The sequence below is a fragment of the Oreochromis niloticus genome, linkage group LG23 (assembly GCF_001858045.2).
Source record: "Oreochromis niloticus isolate F11D_XX linkage group LG23, O_niloticus_UMD_NMBU, whole genome shotgun sequence".
Classification (NCBI taxonomy): Eukaryota; Metazoa; Chordata; class Actinopteri; order Cichliformes; family Cichlidae; genus Oreochromis; species Oreochromis niloticus.
Window position 1 is genome coordinate 43,329,485 of NC_031986.2, and position 14,143 is coordinate 43,343,627.

Genomic DNA, 14,143 nt, shown 5'->3' on the forward strand with positions numbered 1-14,143 from the left:
CAATGGTCATTATAGTTAAATCTCACCACCAGGACTCTGCTGCCCAGGAGATTTGAATGCATCTACTGTTTTCACTTTGAAAGGCCAGGAGTGTGTGACTGCTTTGGGCAAATAGAACCAGCTCAACTAAAAAAAAAAAAAAAACAAATAAAAAAAATTAAAAATCGAAATGTGTTACATAAACTGACACGTCTGGCCTTAGGAATGCACCACGTGTGTTTATGTAAAACACGTTGCTTCTACTTGTTTGACAGACAAGCCGACTTTTATCGCTTCTGTCCATCATGTTTTGTTGAATAGGAACACCAGCGTGTTATGCCACATGTTATATCCTGCAGTACACTTGGAAAAAAGTAAACACTGTTAAAGCAATAAAAGGCACAGTCGGGTTGGTGAACTGTGTTTCAGGCCTACTATATATGTGTAATTATTACATACGCACGAACTGCTTTTGGTGTGATCATTTGGGTAGCATATTGTAATTTTAGTTTTTCTCTAAAGATATGGCAACTTACTCTACATACTTTTATTCACATATGAAAGGAACCACACTGAGTCATTTCTGTGTGTCAGTCGTTTTTTTTACAGTTGTAACCAGTAGTAGTTACAAAGAGCAAAAAATGAGCTCTAAACTGTACAGAATTTACATTACAAACTGTTACAATGAAACATCTGTGACTGACCGCGGAATGGAGACGAAATGACATTTGATACACTAAGATGATTACGTCCATATTAAGCGACCGACTCACGCCAGTGTAAAGATGACTCCACCTTTTTCCGCCTCCATCAAAGGGTTGGGTCAGGAGGAAGATTTAAGCCGAGAGGAAGAGGAAGCACAGCTAACTACAGCCACGCTTTGCGTCTTATCTCCAGCATTCATTCGACAGACTCCACAGGTTTACTTCAGTAAAAGTGAGTAGCTTTTGGACATTGTTGTCAAACTGTTTAACAGTGAGTTAAATGTTGACTTAGTGAGTTACTTTAAGGTGCTGCAGTTTTTTTTTTCTCCCTCAGGGAGGTGGGGGCGGGGGTGGGGGCTAGATGTCAATTTAAACAATGTCAAATTCAAGGCTTTCATTTGTTGTTTGTCTTTAAAGGCTCTTTCTTTTCTTACGCCTACAGTAAAGTTTAAAAAACTAGAATTTTAGTGTATATAATCTTTTTTCTTTTTTTAAGAAAAAACAAAAACCGTCAAAGTTAGGCGTTACCCCTAACCAGATATCCGGTGTTGACTGGACTAAATGTTTGAGCTGGTCATGGTATCGCCTGTGCACCTGTGCTCCGGACAAAGGGGAACACCCTTCCCCACAGTGGGAAACCTATTGTTGTTCTGCACTTTGAAGGGGTTTGCTGTCAATTGCCATTTTGTAGCTGTCGTGCATCTAAAGGGAGACAATAAAGACAGCATATTAATGTGCGCACTGCAAGCTCCAAATGTGTTTCCGCGAGAAGTGAAATGTAGTTTACCTGCTGGTCAAATGTCACAACGGTTTCTAACGGTTAACGCTAAGCCAGAGCGACGCAAAAGCGCACACTCAGCTTTCTCCAGCTCAGAAACATACTCGCCTTTAACTAATCTGTCAGGTGAAACTGGTTACAAAGTCAAGTTGTTGCATATATGAAGGGGCAAAACGACAACAACCAAAAACAACTTTCACACCACTAGCAAAATTTAGATTCTCCAAAAAAGCCAAAACACTAAATGATGTGTGATCTCTTATAGTGGCGAGGCGGAGAACTACATCAAACATCACATCTGTTATGTAACATGTGATTGAGAAAGAGTGTGGATGTATTTTTAAGTGGTGTAACTTATGGATGTTAACATTACACAATAATAAGTGCATTTAATGTATGGAAAGTCTGACTATATGAGAAAGGGATGCCATGCATTTGTCTTCGTCAAAGATATGTAATGGCATTGGTATGCATTTGATTGCCCACAGTCTCTGCAGCCTCTGCATTATTTGAATTGCCACAATTTTCCACTGTTTAGCTGGAGAGATTACACTGATGCAAGAGCTAGTTTAGTTAAACAATTTAAGCTTTGTACAGTTTTGATTAGTTCATGAAAGTGTTTAAATACCCCCCCCAAACCTATGTATGTCCCTGTGAAAGTAGCCTTTGATGGTTTCCAAATTGTGTGCCAAGATAGATTATGGGCTACTAACTGAAAGTTACGACAAATGTTTACAATGTCAACAAACAATTGTGTGACTTAGACAAAAGACCTCAAGGTCAACCAGCCCAGCCGTATCTCTGATGGCAATGTAAACACTACAGCAGTGATGTGGCTGTTAACAGTTCGGCATCACACTCTTATCACTTCACCTTCAAATGTCAACACCTTCTCCGATGGCCTTGGGTAGTTTAAAATATAATCTTCAATCAGTAGAAATGACACTGGGTATTTTTAAACAGTGTTTTTCTGACAATGCTTCTATCCAGCAGTGCTGAGTGTGTTGGTGGTGCAACCACACTTCACGTCTGTTTATCAGTGAGCGTGTAGTGGGGTGATGTGTCATTTTACTTCACCTCATGTTCAAACCTGTGTTCTCTTTTCTTTTCTTTTTTTTTTTTTTTTTTCTAAATGGGGAAGCAACCTTAAAATCCTGTTTCCCCAACTGTGGGTTAGTTCACTGACATTTTAGTGATCTGCCCTGACATGATATTTTTTTTTTTTTTTTTAACTCAGTGTGTGAACTTGGCAGATCTGACTGCTGTCAGTTAACTTAACGCTTCTATTGGCTCTTTAAATGTTTTCCAGAAACTCTCTGAAGTCCTACTTATTTAGACAAATGCCTTCATAATCTCTGTTTATGGACCGACTTGTTCTAAAACAACTTCCTTGGAAAATACTCCAAATGGGAGTAAGTTGCGCGTTCAAGGAACTTGCAGTAAATTTGAACTCTGATGTCTATAAACAATTATTTTAGAAGGCTCATTTCATGTTTCTCCATTAGGGTGGAGAAGCTACTGTACCTGACATTCAGCATTTCATTTGGCCAAATGTCTGAATGTCACTTAAGTGGTCACATGTTGACAGGGAACTTTGTCTAGGGGAAGAAGTGTGAAGTTGTCAATTAACTGTTATTTCTTTTGTTTGGGGTGGGGCCATAATCCACATGAACGGCAGCAGTAGACAGTATGGGTTTCAGTTTGAGGCCTTTTAAGTGAACAGATCTAAACAGTTGATATAGTTGGACTAGAAGTAATTAAAGCTCAATGTTTGATATGCACTTCAGTCTGTATAAGCATCCAATATTTGAATTATAATTTAAATTCTTCAATTCCAAGGAGAGGAAGTAAAGTCAGTTTAAGTACTGGTTTTATGTCCTTCAGTATGCTATGACTGGTTCTGTGTTTTGACCAGCATGTTTGGTTAGGGCGGCTAAATGGAAGTCAATTTTCCATTCGCTTGCATCATTTTATGGAAATGTGTGCCAAAGGTCAAATGATAAAAATACTGTAAATTAAAAACTGACAGACTGATTTGTAATGCTTAAACCCTTTTTTGGGGGCGGGGGGGTTGCCCTTAAGTTTTTTTTTTTGTTTGTTTTTTTTGTTTTTTTTTGTGTAGTAGGCATTTAGATGCACCAAGCCTAGGTTCTTGTTATAGCAGTTCCACAGGTATCCAGACAGACACAATGTCTCATTCCAGTCATGTTAAAGTCTTGCCTAATCTCAACATATGTTTCAATATCAAGTCTGACTTTTTAGGTGCTGTAAACTGACTTGCATGTTCACTTCTGTTTTTAATGAGGGATTATTGCAGACATTAGTGTGCTCATGTTTGGCTTTGTCTCTTAAATGGTTTAGATGGCGTATTACTAATCGGAAGAGTCAAGTTCCTGTGTTATAATAGCTGAATGAGGAAACGCCCAACTTTTCATATTATTAATGACTCTGATGTCTGGTTTAAAGTCTCAGTCCTAAGAAAATAAAACTCTTATGCATAGTCATATGCATCCTCCAGCTTTGCTTGTTTATGTTTTTAAAGATTTTTTTTTTTTTCGAATAATTCCTTTATGCATGACCACAGATTAGATTATGGCACCATGCAAATTCACTTCATGCTTCCTGCACCTGCTGAAGTGCAGTGGGTTTTGTTTTTTGGGTTTTTTTTTGTTTTTTCTTTTTGGTTTGGTTACACACACACACACACACACACACACACACACACGCACTCACTATGAAGTCAGGTGGGTTCATAGAGGTGCAGTGGACTATCGGCTGTGGAAAGTTTCAGAAATCTGAGACCTGTACTCTGACAGAAGGAAGGAGGGAGGTGCTTTAAGAGAATGGAAGCAGTGTTGATCGTCCAACCAGCAGGTAGGGGAGATGCAGCCCCCTCTACCCCTCACCCCCCACAGCATACACACCCAAATACAATTGAGGGGAGGTGGCGTGAACATGCCAGTCCCGAGACAAGTTCAGCAACATTCCTGTACCGGGGAGTAGTTGTTACTACAACTTACGCATTTGGTTGTTTGTTTTGCATTTTTAAAACATGTGCTATAGTCTCACCAAGTGACTAGTTTTCAGTCTTATCATATGTAAAGTCTGCTATGGCTGCTTGATAATATGCTAATGTGCATTCAAATCTGAGGGTTTTGACTAGTCACTGTTCCAATACCACACAAGTTCCTGACAAAGGATATTTAATCCAGAATAAAACCAGATTATGTAACTCGTATTATGTCACCAGTCTGTGTATTTTTGCCAGCAATCAAAGCCTGTAGAGCAAATGCTGAGGTTTGTTTCTTAAAGATGCCTTGCTCTATAGATTGAATCTTCAGAGGGTGGGGGAGTATTTTCATTTTATTTTTTTTATATTAGGCTTATATAAGAGTAAAATTCTTAGACCACATCTTAGGAAAATAAAAACAAAATGTTTAACTTGAGCATGCATGGAAAAAAACCTAAATATTTACATAATTGTTGAGCATTCTTTCAATAGCGTTACTGTTATGTAATATACACTACGACGAACATGTGTTTTAAATTTGACACGTGCACTCAGGTGTTCATCCAGATACATGCTTTCACATTCACACTTTCTCAGCCACGCTCCGTGTGAGCCCCTAAACGGTTCAGCACAATCATCATTTGATTTCCAAGATGCTAAATCAAATTGAAATTTCAGTCCTTATTATGCAATAGTAGTTTAAGTAGTCCTCACGTGGCTAGTCTTGTTTTTTTGCAAGTATGTGAGAGCACACATCTGTCCGAAAGGTATGTTTTCACTGTGTGTCAGGATGACGAAGCTGCAAAGCAAGTTGGGGTTCGGTTGAATCCTACTGACAAGTGTTGAATGAACTCCGCTTGTACAGCCGAGATTATAGTTATCAACTTCAGACAAAGTTGTATAAAATGCAGTTGGTCTGAAGATTGGGGTCCCAGGTGACAGTTCAGTCCCTGAGGACATGAACATACTACTAATACCTTTTTTGTTTTCTCTGGAGTCTGTCATCCAGCTGGCTTGACTGGAATGTGTGCCGGCGTTTTGCCGCGTGAGGTTAGTTTATTTAGCTGACTTTATGTAACCAGTCAGTGTGCTGTCAGGTTTTTGATGTTCTGCCTTTAGGACTTTCTACCTGGGGCGAGACTGCAGACTCTCAGGAATGCAGTTTGCGTGAAACAATTCATTGTCTAAAAATTGCCAGTAGTATGCCTTTAGAGATGAAGTTCATACACTCTATAGAGTAATGGAAGTAATGGTTTTTGCTTTATGTAATTTGACCAGTTATTTTTACCCTGGCGGGAGAGCCTGATTTGCCACACCACTTTGTGACATTCTAGTGGAAATTCTGGGAGACTTGTGCTTACGGCTATAAAGCATTTGCAGCACACAGTTTGCTCACTGTGCATGTGCTCTTTACATCTCAATCTATTGAGATTATACAGTTTATATTTACCAATAGCTCAGAATTAAACTCTGTGTGTGTGTGTGTGTGTGTGTGTGTGGTGTGTGTGTGTGTGTGTGTGTGTGTGTGTGTGTGTGTGTGTGTGTGTGTGTGTGTGTGTGTGTGTGTGTGTGTGTGTGTGTGTGTGTGTGTGTGTGTGTGTGTGTGTGTGTGTGTGTGTGTGTGTGTGTGTGTGTGTGTGTGTGTGTATGAAGTTAACACAACGTATGATGTGTGGAATATTACCAGCGTATGTCTCTGAAAGCATGTACATGCTTTTACTTGGAAGGTTTTCACGCAGTTTGACATCTGAAGCATGACATCTTTTAAGCAACTTTTGATTTAAAAAATAAAAATACAGGTTTTATCAAGATGTTGCTTTTACTTTCCCTTAGAATCAAACCAAAACACACTGAATATTTATCTGTCAGTCATATGCAGATAATGGTCTGAGTGGAAGTGAGATAAACATCAAATCTGTTCTCAGTGTCAAGTTTATCAGTATGGGAGTAAAGTAGCTACTCGTGTAAACCACCATTTATGGCACTTCCACTTCTGTCATGTTCTGTATTTTGTTCAATGGGAACAAAAAGGGTTGCTGGTTTCACTGAGGAGCATGACTATCATATCTGAAAGGGCTTTGTCAGCACCTCAAACTGCAGCTGATCTCGTTTTTGTTGTCAGGTGTGTTTTGGTATTTGGAGGAAGGGCTGAAATGCATTGGAGTGCTACCTTCACTCCCCTGTGTTGCCCCCAGGGCCAGAACAACAGGCAAAACTGGCTCAGTGGGATACTGTCTCACTAAAGAGGGCCTTTTCCATTATAAGCTCATTTGTGTCATGCTTGCAGCTGGCTTGAGCTGAATGGCCAAGTTCAACTAATATCTGTCAAAGCCAGTATTTTTATCAGTACTTTAGGCATGTTATGGGCTCTTGTTTCTGTGTGTCCTTTACTTATCGGCCTCTTTAAACAAAGGGGTGTGTGTGTGTGTGTGTGTGTGTGTGTGTTGCCAATCTGTACAAAGCTGTCTAGTAGACTGATAATAAATGTGTGGAATTTTAGAAACAACTTTTTTTTTTTGCTTGTAGTTTTGACCACAACACATTAAAGAAAAAAACTCAAACCCACTTTTTGTTACATATAACTAATATGTTTATTAAATCCCAGTGTTTCTGTCCTATTAAACTTTAGCATGTACAAAATCTGTGTTGCCAAGGCTGAAATGATCCATAACCAGGTTTTTCCTGGAAGCTCTAGATGGGCCTTTAAGGGACAAATGAGTGTCTCTTATCTTAATGGATGTTAGATGTGTTTTCCTTTCATTTTCTTTATCCATGTAATAAGATTAAATTACATTTATAATACTTGCACTTTAAAAAAAAAAAAAAAAAGAGAATCAATCAGTCTTGGTCTTTGGGAAAGGCCAAAAACTCCTTGGATGCCAAAGTTATGTGCAAAAGCAGGTGGTGTAAGTCATACTGCAAATTTTTTGTTTCTCCTTAAGCATGGCTGGGTGTGGCAGTGGGATCAGAATAAGAAGTTTCCTATTGGAGAGCGAAACCTCCTTTCACAACACTAAAGAATTTTAAGTATTGCCATATGAGTCACTTCTTCCCATTGCGGCAATTAATTTCATCTGCCTTTTGCTTTCCTATCCAACCCTGAGCAAACATCATCTTTATAGCTCTCTTATCTTGCCTTGTAGTTCAAATTTTTCCAACACTTTTTTTTTTTTTTTTTTTTTTTCCCTCTTTTTCCATGAGCCTACCAGGAAAGCTTCTTGGGTTTTTCCTTTTTAAACTGGACTTGCATGTGTAAATTTGATGAATACCTAATGAAGCTGAACTATTTCCAGTTGGACAATACAGGCCAAACACAAACTATAGGAGGAGGCTAGTATGCCTTATTGAGGCATTTTAGTCATGCCGTGGATTGTCCAGTAGTGCAGGAGAAGAAATGGAAGCTAGTTTTGCTTTATGGGTGTTGGCCGGGCCGAGGACCAGTAAAGGCGTAACAATGGCTCCCTTCATGATAACAGAGTCTCTACTGATTTCTCGCCCGCTCCCTGTGAATAATATTATCAGCCCACCCCTGAGAGAAGCCGTACAGGGTGACTCCAGAGTAGGGTTTCTGGTGTTTCAAGTGAGTGAAGGGTGTGACAAGGAGAGCAAAGTAAGGAGGGGGCAGGCGAGTGGGTGGGTGGGTTTTGACAGCAGCTTGGTGAAACCTGGGGGCGGTCTCAGAATGCATACATGAAGTTAGTGTGGGATTTAAATGGGGTAATCGCTCTCTCTCTCTCTTTCTCTCTCTCTCTCTCCCCCCCCCCCAGCCGCTCTGTTACAGAGCAGTCACTCTCTTCCCCACTCGCTCTCTTTCAGGCTCAGCCTCTTTCCCTCCCTCTCCTTGTGTGAACTAGTTATTCATCCACTGTATGAGTCAGGGAGGGTGGAGTTTTGGAAGACTGCTGTACCAGTCACACTTTGTCAGTTTACTTTCTCAACCCCATCTCTTTCTGTCACTTCTCTGCTGCCTTCTCGCTGCTGCTGCTGCTGCTGCTGCTGTCTGTCCTTGTAGTTTAGACTTGGGCTTTATCGTGCTGTGCAAGAGGAGTCCACTTCGGCTTTTGTGCTTTTTGAGTGGAAAGTTTTTGTCTCAACAAGGGTAAGTTGCTCAATGTTGCGTCAAAGGTGAAATAACTTGTGTGTGTGGAGTTTGTCAACACTTCCAGCAGTTCAAGGTTGTTTTAAGCTTCTTTACTCAAAGGTTTCGGTTCCTTTCGGTCAGGCTGCTTTTTGTCACTGTTGTTATAAGATAATTGACTGTATGTTTAACAAATGGGTTCCTGGTTTGCTCCCCCTCCCCCATCTCCTGAATTTTTTTTTTTTTTTTTTTTTTTTTTTTTCCCCATCTCTGCTGCTCCAGTTTGTTCATCATTAACTCTTAACTCGTGAGCTCCCTTTTTTCCATCCCTATGATTCATTGACATGGCTCTCTTAAGAAAATGTTTCCCCTCCTTTTTCACTGTATCTCTGCTGCGATCCAGCCACACCATTTAAGTCAAGGTCATTTAGTAATGAATAGGTGGTTGTAGTGGGACTGGTCTTTTAGGACTTCACTCAGAAGTGTAAATTGGAATTCTAAAAAGCTTTTAATGACTTTTTACTTTTATTCAAAGTAGAAAGGGCCTTCAATGGCCACATGCCAGCTTGCATTGCATCATTGGAATCTAACTATTTTTTTTTATTTTTTTTTCTGGACCCCTCTCAACTATAAGAGGAAGTTGGTGTTGACCTGTGGAATTACTGATAAGCAATGAAAATGGTGATTGGTCGGGCTTCAGTATACTGCTAGTCCAAATCCTGTGGTGATGCTTATGTTTAACTGGTGGACAGTTGGGTGGCGTCATGTGTCGGTTAATTGATAACTGGATGCAATAAATTATACTTTATTATCCAGGTGAGGCAAACTGACTGCTGTTAGACAAACATTATTGGTGGTAATAATTCTAGTTTGTCTAATGGAGAAATGGGGAAGGGGAGCTGGGACTCGACCTTCTACTTTCATCCTGTTCTCTGAACACAAATGTTCATTCTTGGTTGTTTTGTCACGATCACAAGACTATCCTTCTGACTTGTACAGTCAGATTTATTCTAAGTATCTATTCTAGGGAGTCACATGTTGCCTGTTCATATTTGAAAATGGGATGTTTTTGGATTACTTTCATCTTATTGTGGTGGGATTTCCTTAAACCTGCACTTTTTAACAGTGGTGATGCTGTATTAGTGTTTTGTGTTTGTTTTTTTTTTATGAAAATCATTATCACTTGCTATACCAGAATATGATCAATTTAACTTTTCAGCATTTTCCCTCAGAACAAGACTCTACACAACAGACATGGTGATACTCTTGTTGAAATGTAAGGTGCCTGACCAAATGCCTCATCCGTCAATTCAAAAAAACACTTTGTGTAAGAGGCGTCTGAAATACACTGATTGTCATACTCGATGCAGGAATTTTCATGTCACAAATAAACAGCTCTTTGGTTTCACAATGTCATCGGAAGGAAGCGATGTCGCTATCACAAGAAGCGGTCTAGAATGCTGCAGTAAATTTGGAAGCTTAACAAGAAAGACGACTATAAAAACAGTGGTGTTGACACAGTGCTTAGGTTAACAATTTCTTGAATGTAGTGTGTACGAAGGGACGAGGAATGAGGATGAGTTTGACACGAGACACTAATCCTGTGATGCTCAAAAAATTAACTTTTAATATTTCAAGCGATATTAAAAGTAAAGTTTATCACAAACTGTTTCAAAATGCATTTGACTTTTGGATTGTGCAAAAGTCACTTTCTCTTCTGTTTTCACTGCGACTTGGTTTCTGACTGAAATCCCATTTGGGGGGAGGGGTGTGTTTAAACAGAGAAAGTGACTTTTGCACAAATTCCCCAATCTGATTTCTAACTTTTCTTTTAAAAAAAATGGATTTCCTGCTTGTGAAATCGATCTAGCTCATTGTTCACAAAATGCATAACCTGAATCCACACGTCCTTTTCTTTTTCCTTGCCCCTCTAGACACCCGTGTGAGCTCGGGGTCACCTGACCTTCATTCCACAGGCTTAAATTATTAGCTTTTAATTATATTGACTTCAGGAGGGCTGTACTCTTTGGCAGTGAAAGAGCATTGTAGACTCATATCAAACAATGGATCCTCTGGGTCCAGTGTGGCATGCACTGACCGCACCCTGCGTATAAATATGTTTTGTAGTTTACATTTGAAATCAGCTTTAAACAACAGAAAACGTCCAGTTTCGAAAGAAGAGCAGTATTTCTGTGTGCCGACTGCTTGTAGTGGTCTCTGTAAAACTGCCGTGTCACTCGAAGGAGCAGTTGTCAGTTTAAAGGGTTCAGTGACCAGGAACTTTTTTTTTTTTTAAACTGCTGGGTTTATTGGTGGAGGCAGTATTGTGCCTTAACTCGTGGCCTGACTGTTGCACACAAACAGCCAGCCTCAGTGTGGGATGAGGGATGCCCTCAGTTCCTTGTAGCACCTCCTCTCAGATATCAGGCCATGTCTGATGAGTGGTTCGAACCAGGGCAAAGCATCTTGGGAATTTCTGTTGGGAGTGTTTGTTTGGTGAGGGATGAGCTACTCTGCTCCAGTAATTGCGTTTCAGACCTGCTGAATCAGGAAATGTAAGAATGCGCCTCCCTGAGGACGCCGGCAAGACATGATGGGGGGGTTGTATTATTTTGCATGTTTTAATTTCTCTAGAAATGTAACTGTTTAAAAATTTTATCTGTTCAGGGTTCTGTTTTGAACAGGAAAAACGATCCAGGCATGACAGGTTTGACCTTAAAAGCCTGTTTTTGACACAGTTTAAAACAAATACTGTTTTGCTTTGAGTCAAATTTCAGCCCTTGGGATATTCTCATGGAGCTCTGGAAGGATTGTTGCAGTGTTTTCCTTTGAGCTGAAACTAACAATGAGCTTTTTGTGTATTTGTTTGCAGATAATTGGGTCATAACAATACAAGAGCCAATATGCTTCAGGAGATTCAGGAGATGGGCTCACATGCCAAGGATATCTATGATTTCCTTCTGTCGGGACTTGGTAGGGTTGTTGTTATTGTTATTATTATTTATTATTATTATTATTATTATTATTATTTATTTTTTTTAAACACTGAGAAAATACGGACTCGTGTTTATTTGTCTAAATATATTTCCCCTCTAGATCCACGGATCAGAGATTATCCTTTGATGCAGAATCCCATACCCATGACGACAATACTGCTGGGCTACCTGTTCTTTGTACTGTACCTCGGACCTCGCATAATGGCCAATCGCAAACCTTTCCAGCTCAAGGAGCCTATGATAGTTTACAACTTCTTTCTTGTGGCCTTGTCAATATTCATCGTATATGAAGTAAGAATCTGTTATCTAGCATTTAAAATATTAAAAGAATGAAGTTAATGCACGTTGTTAGCATTTCATCATTTATTCAAGACTGCTTTCCTCAATGGATATTGTTGGATATATTTATTTGGTTGAACCTGCATCTGTAAGGATCAGTGCCCTCAGCAAAGATAAAGTCCTGATAAACTTGTGTTTTTATTTGCAGTTTATGATGTCTGGGTGGGTCACAACATATACTTGGAGATGTGATGCAATTGATACCTCTAACAGTCCTCAAGCACTAAGAGTAAGTCGCCCTAACTCCTATAACAATTACTATTATTAAAGAAAATGAATATAAAAACTAACTTTCCTTCCAGTGAGTCACAAACTAAAAAGTCTCTCATTGTCAGATGGTCCAAGTGGCGTGGCTCTTCTGGTTCTCAAAGATTATTGAGCTGATGGACACAGTAAGTTCACCTACTCTGATGCCATGGTTTATAAAATGTGCCTCAATGTTCAGTTTTAGTAAACGGTGTTCTGACCAGAATCCCCTCTGTTAGGTCTTCTTTGTGTTGAGGAAAAAGCACGGCCAGATTACCTTCCTACACATCTTCCACCATTCCTTCATGCCCTGGACCTGGTGGTGGGGAGTTGGGTATGCTCCAGGTAAGTACATATTAACAAAACCTTAAGTTGTTAATGGAGAAGGGAGGGGGAGGGGGAGCATTGCGGAAGTGTTATGTAGTTACCTCATCCTGCATACCAATCTTGAAGATAAGATGGTCTTTTTAAAGCCTTTCAAGGAGCTTTGTGCAGATGACCTGACTATCGATATGAAAATGATTAACCAAGGGAATTCGGTGTAATGTTTGTGGTTATCACTTCAGGTGGAATGGGATCTTTCCATGCCATGGTAAACTCTTCCGTCCATGTTGTCATGTATTTCTACTATGGCCTTTCTGCTGCTGGACCTCGCTTCCAGAAGTTTTTGTGGTGGAAGAAGTACATGACTGCAATTCAGTTGGTACGTATAGCCTATACTGACTCAGCGGTGTTACTAGTAGAGCACATTTTTATTGTGTGTTTGGCTAATGTCTCATTTTTCTTCTCAATAGATCCAGTTTGTGCTGGTATCTCTCCATGCTACCCAGTATTACTTCATGAACAGCTGTGATTACCAGTTCCCTGTGATCCTCCACCTCATCTGGATGTATGGTACCTTCTTCTTTGTTCTGTTCTCCAACTTCTGGTTCCAGGCTTACATTAAGGGCAAGCGTCTGCCGAAACAGTGTCAGAACAGCACAGCTGTGCACACAAATGGCAAACACCATGAAAATGGCAAATACTATGAGAATGGCACCAGCAACGGTGTGAAAAACGGTTCTACCAATGGTGTATCACACGGGGTTACCAACGGCATCCAAAACGGGGTTACCAAAAACGGCACCACCAATGGCTCTGTCCACCACGAGAATGGCAGCTCCTACATGGGCAAGATGAAGAAGGCCTAGGAAGTCTGGAAGGAAAAGCCCAAGATGTATGGCCCTGTGAACCTGATAAAACTACTACCGATTCCAAATAATTTGTTCCTTTCTTTTTCTGTTTTTAGTTTTCTATGTAAAATGTGGGAGAATGATGCGGTCAGTGACTTCCACAGGTGGGGTCCCAAATTTGGTTGTTTGGTTTGTTAGTTTCTTTGCATTGGGGAACCATCTATGGAACACAATGTATGAAGAGAAGATGTTTTGACCCATGTTGTCTTCACTGATGTTGCAAACGACCTCCTAGTTCAGTATCACTCTGGTGGCCTTTCACCACACTTGTCTTCACTTCTTATCTGACCCTCATGTCCTCCTGACACACTGTGGACAGATGACTGTACAGTTTCTATCAAACTTGAAGATGCATTTTGTAAATAGTTTTACAAACAAAAAAAAAGAAACTAATTGTATTGGTATGCTTTAGACTTTCTAAAATTTGTTACTTTATATTTAATTAATATGCAAATAAATTCAATTTTAAATGATCAGCATTGACTGTAACTTGATTTCACTTAGCAGATCTTTGGGCTCCAACATCTTGCTGTTGCAGCAAAAGTATTTGCATTAACTGCATGTGCTTCTTGTCTCTGCCATCCCAAATATGTGCAGCAAGTAGGAGGTCAACAAGGGCTCTATTATTCTTCATGGCACAAGGCAGAAATGGCATCCCGCAGACCGGAACCACTCGAACAATTCCCGCTCAAATCAGTTCATCGGGGTCAGGAATGGGGTGATTGTAAAAAGGTTTACTTTGCCTGTGTTAGTCAAACAGGATGAATTATCTGCCTATCCA

The 14,143-nt window shown here is 40.0% G+C and overlaps 1 protein-coding gene across 2 annotated transcripts; it reads left to right on the top strand.

Moving 5' to 3' along the window:
- The first annotated feature begins 757 nt into the window (after positions 1–757).
- elovl1b (ELOVL fatty acid elongase 1b) lies at positions 758–13,838 on the top strand. Of its 2 annotated transcripts, none has more exons than XM_003439813.5 (8): positions 758–915; positions 11,422–11,522; positions 11,646–11,836; positions 12,033–12,113; positions 12,220–12,276; positions 12,370–12,475; positions 12,697–12,833; positions 12,925–13,838. In XM_003439813.5, the coding sequence occupies exons 2-8, from the start codon at positions 11,453–11,455 to the stop codon at positions 13,318–13,320; spliced, it is 1,038 nt and encodes a 345-aa protein (XP_003439861.1). In that variant the 5' UTR covers positions 758–915; positions 11,422–11,452; the 3' UTR covers positions 13,321–13,838. The 2 variants fall into 2 exon arrangements, with proteins under 2 accessions (XP_003439861.1, XP_005479161.1); XM_005479104.4 differs by lacking the exon at positions 758–915 and adding an exon at positions 8,421–8,570.
- The last annotated feature ends 305 nt before the right edge of the window (positions 13,839–14,143 follow it).

Excerpts from the sequence above, each read along its gene's own strand:
- elovl1b (XM_003439813.5), top strand. The coding sequence starts at position 11,453 with ATGCTTCAGGAGATTCAGGAGATGGGCTCACATGCCAAGGATATCTAT. Across the intron at positions 11,837-12,032 it reads CAATATTCATCGTATATGAA|TTTATGATGTCTGGGTGGGT; the intron begins GTAAGAATCTGT and ends TTTTATTTGCAG. Across the intron at positions 12,114-12,219 it reads ACAGTCCTCAAGCACTAAGA|ATGGTCCAAGTGGCGTGGCT; the intron begins GTAAGTCGCCCT and ends TCTCATTGTCAG.